This window comes from Mastigoproctus giganteus, chromosome 8 (genome assembly GCF_048544385.1).
Source record: "Mastigoproctus giganteus isolate SK-2022 chromosome 8, ASM4854438v1, whole genome shotgun sequence".
NCBI lineage: Eukaryota > Metazoa > Arthropoda > Arachnida > Uropygi > Thelyphonidae > Mastigoproctus > Mastigoproctus giganteus.
Genome location: NC_143582.1, coordinates 6918989 through 6938435, shown reverse-complemented (window position 1 = coordinate 6938435; position 19447 = coordinate 6918989). Strand labels below are relative to the sequence as shown.

The window sequence follows — 19447 nt, the reverse complement described above, 5'->3', positions numbered from 1 at the left end:
CTGCCTTGAAGTGGATGCAGATTCCCACTACATATTTAGATTCTGAATCTTCTCTCTTCCTGCTCAGATGTAGTAGTAGTGCATCTGTTGTGGAGTGCCCAGACTTGAAACCATACTAGTTAGGAGCAGGGAGTCCTTTATCCTGGTACCTTGACAAGAGTCTGGATAAAAGTAGCCATTTCAGAACCTTCACCACGATTGGTAGAAGAGCAATGGGGCAGTACGTAGCTGTTTAATTTGAAGGGGTGGGTTCTTTAGGGTTCAGCAGAAGATTTATATGCTTCCAGATGTCTGAGAAGCAGCCCTCATGGAAACATGAGTTAAAAAGTTCCATAAAAAGTTTTGGGACTATCGACCAGAGATGCTGCACCACTTCACCTTCAGCAGTTCATGGCCGGTTTATCGAGTCTGGCATTTTGTTTCTTGCAAAGTTAATTACTTCTGCAAGTGAATCATCTAACTTAACCAAAATAATAGCTGCTCCCAACAGACAAAATTCAAGAAACAAACAACAATTCAATTGCAGCCTCTCCAGGCTCAAACAAATGGAGAGAATGTTTCCCAATGCATCCTTTCACCTAATAAACCATCGTAATATTGGTTGCAAAAGGTTACTCAACTCTGAAACCTATAGGAGTCAGATTTCCAATCAGATGAAGAGAAATAGAAACTGCAGCCTGCCTCCAACCCAGTAATTGCAACTGAAAGTGAAATTCGGCAAAATATTTTATTAATTCATTGGTATAATTCCTATTCATCGTTAATGTATATATGAATTCTGCTATGTAAAAAAAAAATATATATATATATATATTTGATATTTATATTTTATTTCCATTGTTCCCAATGTCTGCCCTCTATCCATGGCCTGTGAGCGTAACACTGTATCATAGTTGAAAACGAGGACCGTGATGTTACTGAAATAAATGGTTTCTGGAATAAAGTCGCTATATATTTATTAATACATAATAAATATCATAAATTATGACAGAAAATACCATTGGGCTCACACGTATTTCAATAATAAGAAAATAATACTTACCGTACTGGCAATACTCTTTAAGATGAGGGAGACTCACTGGAGGGACGCAAAGTCCTTTACTTTGAATAATACAATACTCAACACAAGCCTGCAACAGAAATAAGTTTCAGTAGAATCAGCAGAACTGTAAATTATATACTCTACACTGAATGATTACTGAATTGGGTATTTTGAGGGTCTAATGGCTCCTGGGATTTCTTCCATTTCCGCGTTTGTTCTCTGTATCGAGTGACAGTGCCCGGTCAATGGCAGAGGTTTGACAGTGTGTGGGTCATGTAGAATGTAGTATGTTGGGCCCATTGCTGACCGACCGGGCCCTAGTGGGTCCCGACGTTACCATACCCAGCGACGGGGACGCAGGCCGGGTGTACCAATAAGACTAATTGTACTCTGGCGGGTCCTACCACTTACTTTCCTGAGATTTCAGTGGCTAGGACCTTAACAAAAAAAAAATAATAATAAATAAATAAATAAAAAAATTACCGTTTGCTTAATACTACGATTGTTTTAAACATAGAGTGAGGTTTTCGCTGAATGAGTTTCTCTAGAGGTCTAATAGTTCGGGCAGTAATTTTGGTGTATTAGATTTGGACCTGTGGGGTATTACGGTGTATAGGAAAAGTTTTGGGATGAGAGGCAGAAGACTCGGGAGTAGAAGTAGAAGAAAGGAACTGATAGGGGAGGCAGTCCCTCGATTTTCAGTGGACATGCCCATGCCGCACCAGAAGGAAAAGTGGGGTGGCAGGAGGGGGAGTAGACAGCGAACGCATCGCCTTCCCCCTTCGCCTGGGAAAGGAGGAAAAGCAGGCTGGAACAGATGTCCAGCCCCGTTTATCAGATGGCCTTCCTCGGCTTTCAGGGCAACCTTCCAAGGTTCAGAGGATGTACGTTCCAATCCTTGTATTTAGGTAGTCCTTTCATGAGTCACCACACCACGGAGCATTCAGTGGTGCACAGGAAAAAAGACCGTTTGTCGTTTCCATTTAGTCATTGCGGTTTTCTCGTTTTGTCTAGTGCGGTTTTCTGGTTGTTGTCTTGTCTGGGTTCAACTTGGAAGGGCTGGTGAGAACATAAGCATTTTTTTGCGTTGTTCTGTATCACCATTTTTATGGCACTCTGTGTAAGGCGATGAGTGTTCTTCGCCTGGTGAAGAGCTGCTGAGCAAAGTTTGTTAGTGCACCATATTCTTCACTAGAGTCCAGCAAGTGTGATTCCATATTTTTTGGGAAGTACTTTATTGTAGTTATTAACCTACATCGCAGTTCTTCATAATTTTGGCAGTTATACATGACGTGTGTCCAACTCTCCGCTTCACCACACACACGCATCTCGGGTCTTCTTCCAATCCCATCTGGGCCAGCTTTTCTTTGAAGGCGCCATGGCCTGTCAGTACATCTGATTCGGGAAGTCCTGGTTTGAACCAAGTGGGCGTTTGCGGTAATATTTTCCACAGGTCCGGGATGAATTGTTTGGTGATACAGACTTTGGTGGTTTCAGTCCAACGATATTGCCAGATCCGTGTGAGGTGGATCTGAAGCCTATTCTTTTCCTCTTTGCATGGCGTGCTGTTGTTAACCGTGTAATCTAGAAAGGTGCAGGGAAGAGTCCCTTCACTATATGGTATTTGATTCCACTGTTTGCAATTTCCGAGTCTAGGGACCCCCGCCAGAACCTGTAGGGCGTTAGTAGGCTCGCGTGATAGTGAGCAACACAGTTCTTTGGATTGCATCCAGGGTTCTCTGTTTTACAATCATTGCTGTTTTGGTGTACCAAGCTGGAGCTGCGTACAAGATGGCTAGAAGGAAGACTGTTTTATAATATAGGTTGAGAGTACGTTTTGATAACTCCACAGTCCCGTAATTCGATTCTTGCTAGTAGGCCAGCGTATCTTTTTATTTTTGTGCCAATGTAGTATAGATGCTTGAAAGAAAGATTGTTATCAAGAACAACGCCAAGGTATTTCATTTTGTCGGTTAAGCCAATGGTCTTGGTATCAATCTTAATTTGGGCTGGCCTGCGGATGTCAAGTCTGCCCTTGAGTAGGATGAATGTAGTCCATTCTACTCATAATAGATACTTTTAAATCTGGAATCCTAGCCCAATTTTGGAGCTTAGTCATGGCCTGGTCGGCTTTTCCTCAAGCTGGGCCGTGTTATTCGCAGCAACTATCAGGATCAAATCATCCGCAAAGGCCTGGGAAAGCAAGCCCTCCAAGTCAAGGATGAGGAACTCATCAAGGATAATGTTCCACAGGAGAGGCTCCAGAGTCCTGCAGATATCCTCTGCGGACCGGTCGGTTAATTTTACTATATGGTGCAGTAACCTGGATTCTTCTGTTGTCAAGGTATGATTTAATGATACCAAAGAGGTTTCCAGGCAGCTGAGCCCCTCTGAGCTTCGCCAGGACACTCGGCCACAATATGGTGTCAAACGCCCCGGCAAAGCCCACGGAGATCACTAAGAAAATGGCCACAAATGGTACTCAAATGGCCACAAGGCAAGAACAGAAAACGCTCTCACACTACTCACACAAACCTAAACCAATATCATATATCTGTCCGCTGTGATATTTTTATTCATAGAGATACATGGCGGTGTTGAATTGACGATCTTAGAGGCTCTGTTAACAAAAAAACATCTCATAGTAATAATATTTGGAATAATGTTTATTTCTCAACACATATTTATTTTTAATTTTAATAGTACTTTTCCATAATATAGATTGCCATGAATAATGTGGTATACATGAATTAGTGAATGTCAGCGAGTTTGGTAAAATGTGACATTAAAATGGGAAACTTACCTCTTTTGAGCATGGTAACTTTCCTTTACCCTTTTCACAAGTAGATATGTAGTTGATGCAGTTAGAAACATATGGAGCTGGCAAAAGTTTCGTTGTGCTCTGAAAATAGGCTTTGCTTTATTAAAATTTTATTCATACACATAAAACTATTTTATCAAAATGAAAATTAATTATTTGCCGATGATTATGTCATTGAGCCAGAATAAGATACGTTACTAAGGTTGCTAAAAATACAGTGAAAACCTGTTTCCTTACATTTCACAAAACCTGTATTCCTATTGACATATTATATATATATATTTTTTTTTTTTTTTTTTTTTTAAGCAGTGTGGTAATTTTTGGGAACTACCAGTTTTATTACAAGTCTCAAACTTACAACTGAAAAAGATTAAGATAACATGAGGTTTTTCATATATATATATATATATATATATATATATATATCAGATACAAAAATCAAGAGAAACAAAATTACCAGTTATACTTATTTTTGTACACTAAAGCATTCTTTGTAGAACACTGAAAGGGTAGAAGTAAAGCCTGACAACATAGTTTCAGTGGTGTTTCATTTAGTTCCATACAGAGATAAAAACTACATTAAAAGACTTCATAATCACATACTTCAGTAAAGGCCGTCTTTGCACTTATTAAAAAAAAAAACCTTAATAGTATATTAACAGACCACACATACAAACCATTTTAATTCTTACATTAAGGAATAAATTCCTCTTCCTTATGAGAGGAGTGAATATGCCTAAAATCACTGCTTCTTAAAAAAAAAAAAAAATGGTGTCAACCCATTTACTCTCCTTGTGCAATCTTCCCAGAAGGAATCACTCGACATCAATCGTCACTATTCACATCCGATCCCTTCTGAGGGCAATCCCAACTGATATGGCCAATCCCTCCACAATTGTAACACTTTCGATCATCTCGCTCCCTGTCAGCTACTGGGCAGTCACGTACAATATGGCCGAATTTTCCACAGCTGTAGCACTTTCTGTCATCCTGTTCACAGTCTCTAGAAATGTGACCAGTCTTGCCACAATTATAACATGTTTTACCCTGATCTCTGCACTCTCTAGCAATGTGACCACTTCTGCCACAGTTGTAGCAGGATACTCTTGCTTGGAAACGAGAATCTCCAAAACCACCTCTATATCCACCACCTCTTCCCCCCCCTTCTTCCTCCGCTACTACGACCTCCATCTGATAAGGGGCATTCCGAGCGAAATGACCAGTTTTATGGCATTTATAGCATTCACTACTGCTCATTTTGTCTGATGCCAAATATCAAGAGATACAATATAAGAAATATATTATTGCCTTTCTTCGAAATAATTTTTCGGCACGTGGACTTCTCCGCAGGACTTCACTAACTGCGACGCCTTCACCAAACTAATATATAGTAATAACATTCACCAAATATTCACAATTCACCAAATATAGTAATAACATTCACCGTATAGTGCTAAGAAGCCACAGGCTTTTGCTCCACTGGCAAAAAAAAAACCAAAAAAAAACTTAAATTCAGATGAGCCAAAACATTATGAACACCTACCTAATACGATGTTGGTCCCCCACGAGCAGCCAAAACAGCTCATATCCGGCGAGGCATGGATGAAAAAAGATTTCTAAATGTGTCTTGTAGTATCTGGTACCAACACGTAACCAGCAGATGCTTTGACTCGTGTGAGGTCCATGGTTAAGAAGCCACAGATCGGAGTTGTTGGTCCAAAACAAACCACAGATGCTCGATGGGATTGATGTCTGAGGAATTTGGAGGACAGTGCAATAACTGGAAGTCTTCCTCTTGTTCTGAAAACCAGTCTTGAACAATCTAGAGCGTGTGGCATGGCATATTATCCTGCTGAAAGATTGCACCGCCAGAGGGGAAGACCGTTACCACGAAAGGGTGTACCTCTTAGCAATGATGTTTAGGTAGGTAGTAAACAGAGAGGAAGACGTCACATGGATGACTGGACCCAGGCTATCACAGCAGAACATCAGCCAAAGCATGACACGGCCATCACCGGCTTGTTTTCGTACCACGGTGCATCCAGGCGCCATAACTTCCCCAGGTTAACGATGAACACGTACCCGGCCGTCCACATGATGCTACAGGAAATGTGATTCATTTGACCAGACGTCTTTCTTCCAATTACTCATGGTCCAGTTTCGATGCTCGCGTGCCCAGTGTAGGCGCTATCGCCGGTGAATCATGGTTAACATGGGCACTCGGAGCGACCTGCGGCTACGCAGCCCCTTTTTAGCATGGTTCGATATACTGTATTTTGTGACATTACTTCTGTCCCCAGAATTCCAATTACTGGTGAGTTGAGCCACAATCACCCTTCTGTTGCAGCATACGATCCGGGAGAGTTCACTAACCTCGATCATCGATGAGCCGTGGTTGTCCAACACCTCACCGACGGATCGTGAATTTCCCCTCCTCGGATCATTTTCAGTAGGTACTAACCACAGCTGACCGTGAGCATCCCACCAGCCATGCAGTTTCGGATATGCTCTGACCCAGTCGTCCGGCCATTACAATTTGGCCTTTCTCAAACTCGCTTAGGTCCACTGCCTTTCCCATATGAGGAACAAGAATAACACTGATTAACGGAGTTCAGTATGAGGTGTTTTTTATACCCTGTCCCGACCCGAGCACGTGCCCTAGTTCATCTACAGTTGCTTCGATTTGCATAATGACTTACTGGTCATAATGTTTTAAATCATTATTATATATATTCTAGTTCCTGATATTCGGAGTAACAATAGTAAGAGAGGTGCACATCCAGTTGTTCGATGTCTAGTTCTTAGCTACCTGTTTCTACCATCACTGATGAGTTGCACCACAAACACCCTTCTGTTGCCATGTACCATCCTGGAGAGCCTTCGCTAACCTCGATCATCGATGAGCTGTGGTTTTCTCTAATTTCGTGGAGGATAGACCCTAGTGGCTATATACCTGAGTAAAGAACTACATCTAGGTGTCCAAGTATACAGGAGACATCAAAAACGCATATGAAGGATTGATCCGCATCTTGTGCACTTTTAATCGTATACCAGTAGTGCGGTTCATTAGACATCCAATTTGATTGGTGGACATGTCCAGGTAGATCCATTTAACAAAGACAACAGGCAACTCAGGAGTTGCTGTAATCCTGGACTGATCACTGACCCTGTGAATAAACGACTCAGTAGCAAAGGAATTATGTAGTCTTCTCTCTGAGTGTAACGGGGGCCTAAATCCGAGGAGGTAGTGTCAAAAATTCGTTTTTTTCAACTCCCAAATTGGGAGGTGCTTCGTGTCTAAGAAAATTAGGCTTGGAGGGTTGCAGCGCATGTGCAGAAACTCCTCCTTATATGAGGACGCCTATGAGATCCTCTGTGTCTTTTGTCCCTATCATTTACATTCTGATGATTTAGGATCTGCACTCGCTCTTGTTCAACTCTCAAATTGACCGCTGTCATATTTTACTCTTTCATGTCAAACATTCAATGTAGGCCCTTGGTAAGGGAACTGCATTAATGAAACCGAATACATTTCAACACGAATTTTATTTTATTTTAACTACTGTACCGAAATATCCCTAAATATCTCGTAAAATCCTATAACATTATTCAATATTCGATAACATTCTGCTGCAAGCAATTAAAATTACCTCATGATAAAAGTTTTCATTTTATTATTAACATAAATATCGACGAAGCGAATATTTCCTTACCTGCGTGACAAATATTTTGTATATTGAACGTGCGTCTAAGGTTATCCCATCCGTTAATGGGTTTACGGATGTTCTCGGATCGTGAACTGCTATTTTCACACCTGGACTTATCGAAGTTGAGAGGGTGTCGAAGATATCAGGGTTCACTTTAACTAGACAAGAAAGAGAAAGTCGACAGATTAACCATTTTTATTTTAAGTCGTATACTTATATTGAATGAAAAATAAGTGGGAGAAAGAGATTTGCAAGGGACGGCATTTTTAATACAAATTATAAGGTTTATGAAACATTATGTTTTATGTGAGAGGAGATCATTTAATTCGTGCACTGGTGGAAGAATTTATGATTACCATATAAACCTTCCAGAACTGTTGCTAGAACCGCTATCGCAGATCGCTGCTGAGTAGACTGTGTACGTATGCCAGTAATTGTCAAGATACCCTTGCGTGAGGAGAATTTTTTTTTAGTCATGCGTCACTGACGATGATTTTAAAGTAGATATTATGACGGGCATACAGATTGAACAGCGATATATGATTCGTTATTGTGCCAGATGGGGCTTAAATGTTTCGGAAGCAGTTAAAGAGATGAATGAAGCGTATGGTATTGAGGGACTTGGTAGGACTGTCACATTCCGGTGTGAAGTGGTTTCTCTATCTAGACAATTCCAAGCCTCATATGGCTAATATTGTGCAACCACTGACTCGGGTGTCGAGGTTCTGCCACATGCACCTAATTAACCGTACTTAGCACCGAGTGATTTCTTCCTGTTTCTACGTGTGAGGAAAGGCCTAAAAGTCAAGCGTTTCGCGTCCCACAAAACGATGCTCAAAGAGCCACAAGGGAAGAACTTTGCACGAGTTCTTGCAAATGTTGTAGAGTTTTAGGAGCATCAGCGACTTATTGCTCCACGTATACTGTCTGTAAATTGGGTGTGTTCCGAGGTAGATTTTCAGTTTACTGGACAAAAAACTCGAGTTTCGGGGAGAGAAAAACCATACTACCCTCATCTGAGAACAACTACTGTAACTCAGCCACGTTGTGAAAAAAATCGCCCATAAAATTCTGCACGTCATCGACCATATTTGAATTCAGATCTTTTTCGCCGGGTGGGGAGGACGGCGATTCTACCAACTGAGCTAATCACAAGGGCAGCACTTCGCAGTCTTTTGAGCTTGCAACAAGCATTTAATGCGGTGTTCGATGGTGGCAAAAGTATGTAAAGTTCAACGGAGTGTATTTTGAAACAGAGAAATGCACAGAAGATTCTGTTGATGATAATTAAGATAAGATCATGACCCCATTAAAGTCCACAACTTTAATCGGCGTTTTTCACTCCCTGACTCTGTTAGTCGGTCTCAGGCATACACAGGAAGGATCTCCCCCTTCCCCAAGAAACTGGGGGGTTTCATCCAGCAAAACAGAAAAATCGCCTATAGAAAACACGCAATTCACAGATAAAAAACACAAAGCACGGCATATGGATTTAAATATTCGGGTGGATTAATATAATAGTTTTTTTAACCAATTTGCTAATTAATTAATCACCTCTTCTAATTAAATGTAGTAATTTCATTAAAAATGTATTTATTTATGAGATTGCATAGGGATAATTCCACCAATTATCCTTCGCATACTAAGAAAATAATTAAAATACTTTAGATTGTAAAAGTAGTTTCAATATAAGTTAATTTAAATTTCAGTTTGGTCTTTGGTCAAGTCATTTAAAATAAATAAATTATAAATCAGTAAAACTGAGATATTTTTAAAGTTTGGAAAATATCAGGTCTCAGAAAAAAGAAGACTACACATGGACTTTGAAATTAATTGTATGATTTAACCTTATTGGGTTTCCAATATAATCGAAATATTTGATTTTCAATTTGGTATGACACGTTTATTTTGCTTTATCCTATTTTAGAAGAATATTCTACAAGGTCTTGAATGTTATCAAGAAATGACACCACAAGTTGTCGAGGGAGAACGAAGATGCACAATTTTGGAAAATATAATGAAAACAACTAATAGGAAAGTTGTAGTTTTTTGTAATGACTGTACAAAATAAAGATCCTCACTGCATGAATATACACTGAGAATTTTTTTCTTTTTTCTTGCTGTTAATACTGTGCAGAAAAGATAGACTGCATTTGTTGATTGAAGGAATCTAAGTTGCAGAAAAAACATACATCTTGTGGGGGGGGGTTATGTGTTGTATATGTATTATTTATATTATTTTAATTTATTCCCCTATTTAAACAACTCCCCTTTATAATATCTCCCCACTTGCGCATCTGACTATTCAACTTCACAAAAGACTTCAGGTTTTGGGAGGGGAAACTTCTAGATGTATATTATTCCCTTCGGATGGGCTTGTGTCCAGTACAACAAATAATTACACAAATGTTATACATAAAAACAAGTTTATTATGCATATTTACAGTTAAATCATAACACATCTCATTAAGAATAGAATTTCACTGTTTCAACACCAAGGTACTTACAACATATCCAGTCTCTTCCTATCTAACAGGCTCCTTTACAGACCCTTTTTTTTATCTCACCTTTCTCATTACGCATACACAGGTTAAATAGTTACACTCTTTATATGCTCACCTTATTCCTGCTCAGATTACAACACAATCAAATCATACCTCATAGGTGTCAATAACATTTTTTTATCATTAAAGTTAAATATATCATTGATCATATTACTTTTATGTACCACCATAACTACCAATTTATTCTTTAATTCCCTATTCCTCTTTCTTATATATTTCTTTAACCATTGTCAGTTACAGAACTTGATCACCAAAATACAATATTACATTCAAACACACCTTTAAGGGTTGGCAATATACATAAATTTTATCTCCACACATTTAATATTTCTATTTTTTACTACAATTCCTTCCGTTCACTTTCTCATCTACATTACTATCCTCCTTATTCCAAATTACTGCCTAAACCAACCATAATTGCCTTAGAGTAGAATTTACTCCTATTTGGTTCACCCATCTAATCTTATCTTTATCATTAAATTCCCCAATATCGTATTACAGTCCTTTCACTAGTATTTAACTTACAGTATTTTCAAAATAACTTTCTCTTGTCATGGAATTCCCCAAATATCGCACTACAGTCCTTTCTCTAGCAGTTAACTTACAGTATTCTCAAATTAACTTTCACTTACTTAATTTCTATGGTCAGGAGTCTTCATAAGGGCCTTCTATCCTATCCTTATCCAGAGCTGTTATCTTCCGCCATCCAGGGCAACATCTTACAGCTTCCAGGGCATCATCATATTGCGTTCGCAACTGCTACTCCGCTTTCAGGATCTGCTACTTTTCCTGTCAGGACGGCTACCTTCTGTTCCAGGGTTGTTACTTTGCCCTTCAAGATTATATCAGGATATTATCGCCTTCCTCGGTGGACTGGGTGTTCTAAGGGAATCTTCTTCTCTCATTCTCACTGTTTGCAGAACTTCCTTTTACTACCCCTTTCCAGTTCATCTCCTAATTTCTCACTCACTACATTACTGATAACCCCACTTCGACTTTTTTTTTCGTCGGCTATTTCTTCATCATCTTTCAAGCAACTCTTCCCGACTCACCCTTTCACTAGCACCGATCAAAAACTTCTCCCCTCTCCTTCTCTCCCCTTTTCACTCTCCTCTCCTCTTGTGTCCGTATCCATCCACGATTTTCTCCCTGAGTTCTCCACGCCTCCCCACAGTGTTTTCTTCCAATCACTCTTTCTTTTCCATTTTTTTCCCTTTTCATTTGTTGGAAGGCCTAGTTCAGCCTGCCCCGTAGCACGTGATTCTCTATACCCCTTTCTTTACAACCTGTTGACATCCGTTGTGCTCTTTGATGTCGGCCGAATACTCCAAAACAACTCTTCCTGTCTCATAACAGCTTGTCTCTATTGCACTCAACAAAAACCACAAAACGTGACACTGGCTACCATAGCGTCTATTTTTAGAAACTAGTGTGTGTTGTTCAGAATACGTTTCCGGTGTGTGACCCCTCATAAACCTTAAGTTGTTTTTGTAGCGCCGGACCCCCTGCTGGGTTTGTCATAGTATTCTCCGTCAGTTCCCTGTTTTAACGGAAGTAAAGCTAATGGCACTGTTTTCGATCCTACTACTCTTTTAATTTTTATACCTCTTACCAGAATAATTCTTATTTCTGAAACTGCATATATTACCCATTTATCCTATTAATGGCAAGAATCAAAGGAAAACTAACTTTCAAAGTCTTAATAAAAAATATTTTATTTTTTGTAAGATTTTCAAATCTTACAATCTGAACAAAGATGGTACAATTCTCGGTTTTGTTCAGAATACTTAAGGGTTCACAGAAACCCCCGGAAAGGAACTGCATGGAAGCAATTGAATAATGAGGGTGGCAGTAATCGGGAGATCACATGGTTGAGATGATTATGATGATGGTTTCTAAGTGCAAATGTATCTGACCTGCAAGAACAAATGTCCTATTTTGAATTATTTCAATTTGCCCTTGAGTAATCAGACCCTTTTACTATCTCGAGATCAATCATGTATGCTAACCTTGGTTAGACTTCTTGGAATCACCTGCAATGATGCAGGAAATATGTGCAATCTCTGACAACTCCTCACAGATCGCCTTGACTCCCCAAATATCCATAATTTTGTTGTAGGCCCTAGGCTTTCCCGCATCCTTTGCAATAGTGCATGGATTCCCCTAAGAAGCTTATTACAGAATTTAACTATGCTTAGAAGATGTTTTCCGTCTAACATCCTCCAAACGTACAACATTCTGAAGATTGATCCCCTCAAGTTCTGTGATGAGAAAGCATGCAGATCTGAGAAAAAACAGAACATGCACCATCACATACAACTGTAGACGTTTGCTAATTATCTCCTTCAGGATGAAATCTCCCATCCCAATCTCCCAAGAATCAATTTGTTTTAAATTATTATTTGCTTTTATGTATATGTAAGTAGAAGATACCCTCAACGGGGAACATATACAGGCCCTCTCTCCCTAGGCACTGACCAACATACACACCTGTTTGTGGCACGGATATTACGTAATCGAGCAGGATATGTGTCACACCATCATCATTCAAAGTGGGATGTGGGTCATAGTGCTGATGCAGGTGCTTTATTATCAGTCAAAAATATCAATTAAGTGACGTAATGGAATTCCAGACAGCTTAAACCACCAGGTGTGAAATTAAAAAAGCTAGTTTGAAGAACTGTTTACGATAAAGCTATGAGACAACTTCTCATCAATTACGCAGACCCCATACACCTTTGTAATTGGTTCTGCCTGTCCAGGGAGTGTAGAATTATTATTATTATTATTATTATTATTATGATTATTGTTAACAGCAAACAAACGTGCCTGATGGTGCAGCTACAAGGCATTATTACACAGCTTCAAAGCAGAAGCTTGGAGTATATATTTCCCGAAGTAAAGAAAAAAGTAAATGTACAGATAAAATAAAACTAAATAAATAAAAGTAGGACTCATCCGTCCTATTTAAGTGAACAGGTAGGAGTAAGGCAGAGCACTGGTATTTCTTCACACACATTACACAATCAGAGTCTTTGAACTTGCAAGAAGAGTCCATTTTAAGTCAGGTACCGGATGAGGTTAGCAATTTCAGTTGCCTCTTGAAGTGTCCGGGGGTGTCAAATATCTCAATATTTGTTTTGTTCATTGATCTTGCAGTCCTGTTGTAGTATCCATAATTTCTTCTCGCATAGGATCGTTTCTTAACGCTCTTGTCGGAGCGTTGAAATTTATTTGTGAGACGAGATGAGGGCAATTCAGGGTACCATTTAACAGGTGTTTTTTAACAGAGAGCAGGTGTTTTTCTAGATTAATGCAAAAAAAAATCACAGGTATATATATATATATATATATATATATTGCAGATGGTTTCATAGTTTCATCATATATACTGTGTTTAAACTATTTCAGCGTCGGTTGGTAATGAATGAACACCTGTACAGCGCTTATTACATCCCGCAAAGCAAGGGATCTTTGCGGGACAACTGCCTTTCAGAATTCTGTTAGAATCAGCCCGTCTACCAATGAAACATCGTTTCAAACGATTACGAGCGGTTGTGCATCACCACTAGTTCTGAGGGAGTGTAGCATTTCAGGGGTAACTAACGATTTCTACTGGGAATTAATCACTTCTCAAAGATGGGTTTAACCACATAACCCATCTGTTTTTGACCATGCGTTATCTTCAATGAACTAAATTAATAGCGGTTTGGTATGGGTAGTTTGTGTTCAAAATGTCAGGTACTCAATTTGTTTTTGAAAATTATTATTTATTTTTTTTAGTAACTGTTTGCTACTGATGCAGTAGCTGTTGACATCCATCGGTGTAATCGAAATGAGAAAAATACTGACACTGAAATTCATACAGAAAGAGTGCAGATAATGTTTTTATTCAAATTAATATTTTATGATTACAAGTCCAGATTATTTATAAAGGTACTAACATCAGAAAAATAAGTAAAAAAAATTCTGCTACTCACACAAAAAAAACAAACAAACAAACAATCTAACTCAGAAATTCATCACAGTATAGTTGTATAAATACAAGACAAGGCACGCTTAGTTAAATGGTCCAATAAATACAAGATCAGTCTTAATAACATAAAGAAACAATTCAAAATCAGAAATTCGTTTTTATAATAATATTTGCTTTAAAACAGACTTAATAAATAATATCTGTTTATACTAGATCAGAAAATTCATTACAATAGAAAATTTATGACTGATTAAATTTACATAATGTTATTTATAGTAACACAGAAATTCACACAGTAGAAAAAATATGTGGTTGAATTTAAATACAAGATCAGACTTAATAATGTTTTTTACATAAGAATGTTTTTCTGATATACGAAAATAAAACTACCTCAGAAATTAAATCTTATAATAATATTTGTTTATAAGGCAGACTTAATAATATTACTTTTATACTAGCTCAGAAAGTCAGTTGACAAAACGTATCGCTATCAGATTCGTTAGCAAAGAAATGTCTTGAGAGGACAGCCATGATACACCTCTCATCGGGCGATGTGTTAAATTCAGTATTAAGTCCACTACGACCACTATGTTTTCCTATTCCATTCAGGAAAGGTATGATATGAAAGTAAATGCATGATTAAGCTTAAATACAGGATATTAGAGCTGGAAAAGGAATTAGAAAATGTGAATTGGAATATCATTGGTTTGGCTGAAACAAGAAGAAGAAATGAATCACTTATAAGTTTATCAAGTGGAAATCTGCTGTACACCAATGGAAACGGTGAAAGGAGTGAAGGTGGAGTTGGGTTTCTAGTCCATAAAGATTTTAAAAACAACATTTTGGAATTCAAACGTACATCACCAAGGGTGTCAAGACTAATACTCAAGATATCGAAGAGGTACAAGCTAAAGATTATAATGATTTATGCACCAACATCGAGCCATGATGATGAAGAGGTTGAAGAAATGTACACCGAAATTGAGAGTCTTCTAGATGAGCAGAAAACCCACTACACTATTATTATGGGGGACTTCAATGCAAAGGTTGGAAAAAGACAAAACACCGCAGAAAGGGGAAGTATAGGAAATTTTGGAATTGTGAAAGAAATGAAAGCGGTGAAAGACTTGTGGAATTTACAGAATCTCAAGAACTGTCAGTAATGAACACTTTTTTCAAGAAAAGGGTGAACAGAAAGTGGACATGGAAGAGTCCAAATGGATTAACAACTAATGAAATCGACTTCATCCTCACTAACAGAAGATATATTGTGAACGATGTTACCGTCCTGAATAAGGTAAATGTTGGAAGTGATCACAGAATGGTAAGATGTACACTTGATATAGATGTAGGAAAGGAAAGGAAAAAACTGACTCGAGTAAATAATACAAAGGTCTTTGAAATAACAGAGGAGGAGAAAAAGCAGTATGCACTGGAACTTAAGAACAAGTTTGAGCTTCTGCAGACTGCTCAGGACCAAGATATCGACGAGGAATATTACAACATTCTGGAAGTGATAAAGCCGAAGAAACCTATAGGGCAACAGAAATCCAAAGTAGAAAAAATTAGTCAAGAAACACTTGTCATGATGAATCGAAGACAACAAATGAAGAGCAAGAAAAACACTGACAGGGAGAAAATCAGTATACTGACTTATGCAAAGCCATCAGAAAGAGACTCAGAGAGCACATAAGAAGATTTAACACAAGAAAAGTAGAACAAGCATTAAGGGAAAACAAAGGATTTAAATCAGCAGCCATGAGCAGTAATACAGAAAGACAAATGATACTAAAACTGACGAATAGCGATGGTGTACGTATAAACAGCAGAGAAGGCATAATTCAAATAGCAGAAGACTACTATAGAGAATTATACAAGGAGCGAGGGAATGATGCCAGCAGTGGGGATGATGGATTGCAAAGTAGCAACACATACGACATACCCAATATTCTTCCTGATGACATGCATTGAAGAAAATGAAGAATCAGAAAGCCCCCCGGGGGAAGATAAGTTACTGTAGAGTTGTTAAAATTGGGAGGAAGAGACATAACACAAAAACTGGCAAGGCTCTTCACAAGGTGCATTAGAAAAGGTGTGACGCCTAAGCAGTGGAATAATGCAATCATAGTTTTGCTGCATAAGAAAGGAGATAAATCAAAAATTGGAAATTATAGACTAATTAGCTTGTTATCCCACATCTACAAGTTATTCACAAGGGTCGTTCCTAACAGATTAGAAAGAATACTTGATGAGAATCAACCGAAAGAGCAAGCTGGCTTTAGGACAGGATTTTTCAATTATGGATCACCTTCACGTAATATCGCAGCTAATGGAGAAAGCAAATGAATATAAAACACCATTATGCCTGGCATTTGTGGATTATGAAAAGGCATTTGACTCCATACAGCATAAGGCAATGTTTCGGGCACTGGAAAGACAAGGCATAGATACCCCATATATTATGATTTTGAAGAAAATATATGAGAGTGCTACATCCTTTATTAGACTAGACAAAGACAGTAGCAAATTTAAAATCGAGAAAGGAGTTCGACAAGGAGACACAATATCTCCGAAGTTGTTTACTGCTGCCCTTGAGGAAGCTTTCAGAAGATTAGACTGGTCGCAGAAAGGGGTCAATGTGAACGGAGAGTACCTAAACCATTTATGATTCGCAGATGACATTGTGGTCATAAGCCACGATCCCAAAGAATTAGAGGAAATTCTTAATCAGTTATGCACAGTTAGTAAGGATTTTGGACTAAAGATGAATATGGCTAAAACAAAAGTAATGATAAACAAGTATGCCACAGAAAGAGAATTAATGATTGAAGGAGCAGTAATTGAAAAGGTGGAGTCATATCCTTATCTAGGACAAGTTATTAGCTGTAATAATGATAAATGGCTGGAAGTCAAGAGAAGAATAAATTTTGGATGGATAGCATTCAGGAAATATAGTCACATACTGAAGAGAAATATCCCAGTTTGTCTGAAACGTAAAATAATGAACCAACGTATACTCCCCACCATGACTTATGGAAGTGAAACTTGGGCACTCACCAAAAGAATGGAAGAGAAGCTGAGAACTTCACAGCGAAGAACGGAACGAATTATATTGGGAATCAGACTGTTCGATAAGAAGAGAAACACATGGATTAGGCAGCAAACTCAAGTAAAGGACATTGTTATCAAAACTAAAGAACAAAATGGTCTTGGGCAGGACACATAGCTCGAAGACATGATGACAGATGGACTAAGAAAATAATAGAATGGTACCCAAGAGGAGCTAGAAGAAAACCTGGAAGACAAAGGCGGAGATGGACAGATGAAATTCATGAGTTTGTGGGTAGTAAATGGAACGTGCTCAAAACAGAAGGATCTGGAAAGTTGCTGGAGAGGCCTTCATCCTGCAGTGGATTGAAAATGGCTGATGATGATGATGATGATGAAGCTTAAATGCCTCTTGACATCATTTATATTCTTCATTTTTTTTATTTAGACATCCGCTTCTTCTTACTAAACAGAATTACCTCACCGTCGCTCGTTCTGTTATATGCAACATTAAGGACATTGCACTTACCAGAAGCTATTTCACGTTTTTCCGAATGATCTGACGAAGACTTGCCATACAGTTGAATCGGTGAATTTGGGTGCACCGCTTGCAAGAGAACGCCATTTTTCTCGATGATGTATCTCAAAAAAAAAAAAGTAATGTTCAAACCAATTTTAGATGGGATGGGTCACCAAGTAATTTTCAAACTAAATTCAGTTGGATCACACTGTAACATACAAAGAAAGACTAACCTTTTTAAATATGCCCACACAAAACAAGATCAATAAAAAGGCACTTACTAAAATAAAGCACACACTGAACAACAGTCTTTTACCCTGATGGTGAATATTGATAATGTGTGAACACATATACAGTATATGCGTAATTTATGTACGACTTCTATGTTTGCTGTCTAAGGTATAATGTACAAATGTATATAGCACCCTCCTAACTGAAGGCTATTCAGGGGTGAAGCATATGCAATAAATTGAATAATAAATGAGTAATTAAATAAGAGGTCGCAATAATGGAGAAGGTGCTCCTAGGATTCTCCTTGTTGACAGGCATAGAATGGGTGTCTGTGAGACCAAATTCCTGCAGCTTTCTTCTAAAGGAACCTTGCCTATTCCGTAAAAATGTGTTGTATAGTCAGGGAGATAGCCATGCCAGGGAGAGTGGATACACCCTGCTGATAACCCGGTGGAACTTCTTGGTAATGATTCATTTGGTGGATAAATTCCATCGGTTGTGCCAGGTGTCTTTCAGGTATTGTGTAAGTATTTTGTGTTGTAAGGTTTTGTTGATTGTTGAGTCAACATTGAAATCCATGTGGGTTTCCGCTCTTTCTTTCGACTGTTGGTACAGAAGCCCACAGCGCAAAATCTCCATTTCCAGGGGATGGAATCTAGCCAGGACCAGGAGCGAGTGGGTAGTGACAGTGCAACTAGCTCTGGTAGTCGTAAGTAATATGGAGCATTGAATGGATTCAAGCTTTCTTTTGTTCACTGCCATATTTTCCTTGGTGTGCCACAACCCCCGTAGCATATGTCACCGCTGGGATAAAAATTTACTTATATAACAGGGAACGGGACCTCTTTCTAAGTCCCCAGCCTCTGCGGATTATTGTGGTTATTAGTGCCGATAGTTTTCAAATATTTGTTCTAAGGTGCTCCAGGTGTAAGTTGTAGCAGAGGTTTTTATCTAGTACAATCTCCAAGCACTTCATTTATGTCTGCAATTTGATAGGCGCTCCACTGACTTTGATTTGCGGAGGCCGTCGAGTATCAATGGTCACTTTTATTAGGATTGAACTTGCCTCGGCTGTTGAGATAGTTAGATGGTGCAGTTGGTCCATTCATGGAGTATATTATTTGTGTGATTTGTTTTTAGTTCCAGCTGTGCCCTGCTGTCAATAGAATCAGCAGCAGCAAATCATCGGCATAAGCCTGGGAGGCGACAAGAGGAGAGATCCAGATTGAGAAATCCGTCCAGGACCAGGTTCCACAGGTGCGATCCCAGGACAGAACCCTAGGGGCAGTGAACTGGTGAGCCCCTGTGAACCGGTCTGGGAATGTGGCAGTAAGGAGTGGTAACGGATACTCTTCTATTTTCCAGGTAAGATTGTAGGCATCGATACAGGTTGTTCGGGATTTTTGCTCCTGTTGGAGTCTTTCCAGGACGCTGGGCCACCATAAAGAATCAAATGCACCAGCAAAATCCACTGAGATAAGGAGAAAGTATTTATTATTACAGTTTTTGGCTTACTCCGCAATTCTTTCTAGTGCTCC

The 19447-nt window shown here is 38.8% G+C and overlaps 1 protein-coding gene across 1 annotated transcript; it reads right to left on the bottom strand.

Annotated features, from left to right (window-relative positions):
• Window positions 1–4618: 4618 nt before the first annotated feature.
• Window positions 4619–5239, bottom strand: LOC150081227 (uncharacterized). Its single transcript, XM_090379457.1, has one exon. It carries the CDS (start codon window positions 5118–5120, stop codon window positions 4689–4691), a length of 432 nt encoding a protein of 143 aa, XP_090235583.1. The 5' UTR covers window positions 5121–5239; the 3' UTR covers window positions 4619–4688.
• Window positions 5240–19447: the final 14208 nt, after the last annotated feature.

Bases quoted from the DNA above. Each gene is read 5' to 3' on its own strand.
- LOC150081227 (XM_090379457.1), bottom strand. From the start codon at position 5,120: ATGAGCAGTAGTGAATGCTATAAATGCCATAAAACTGGTCATTTCGCT.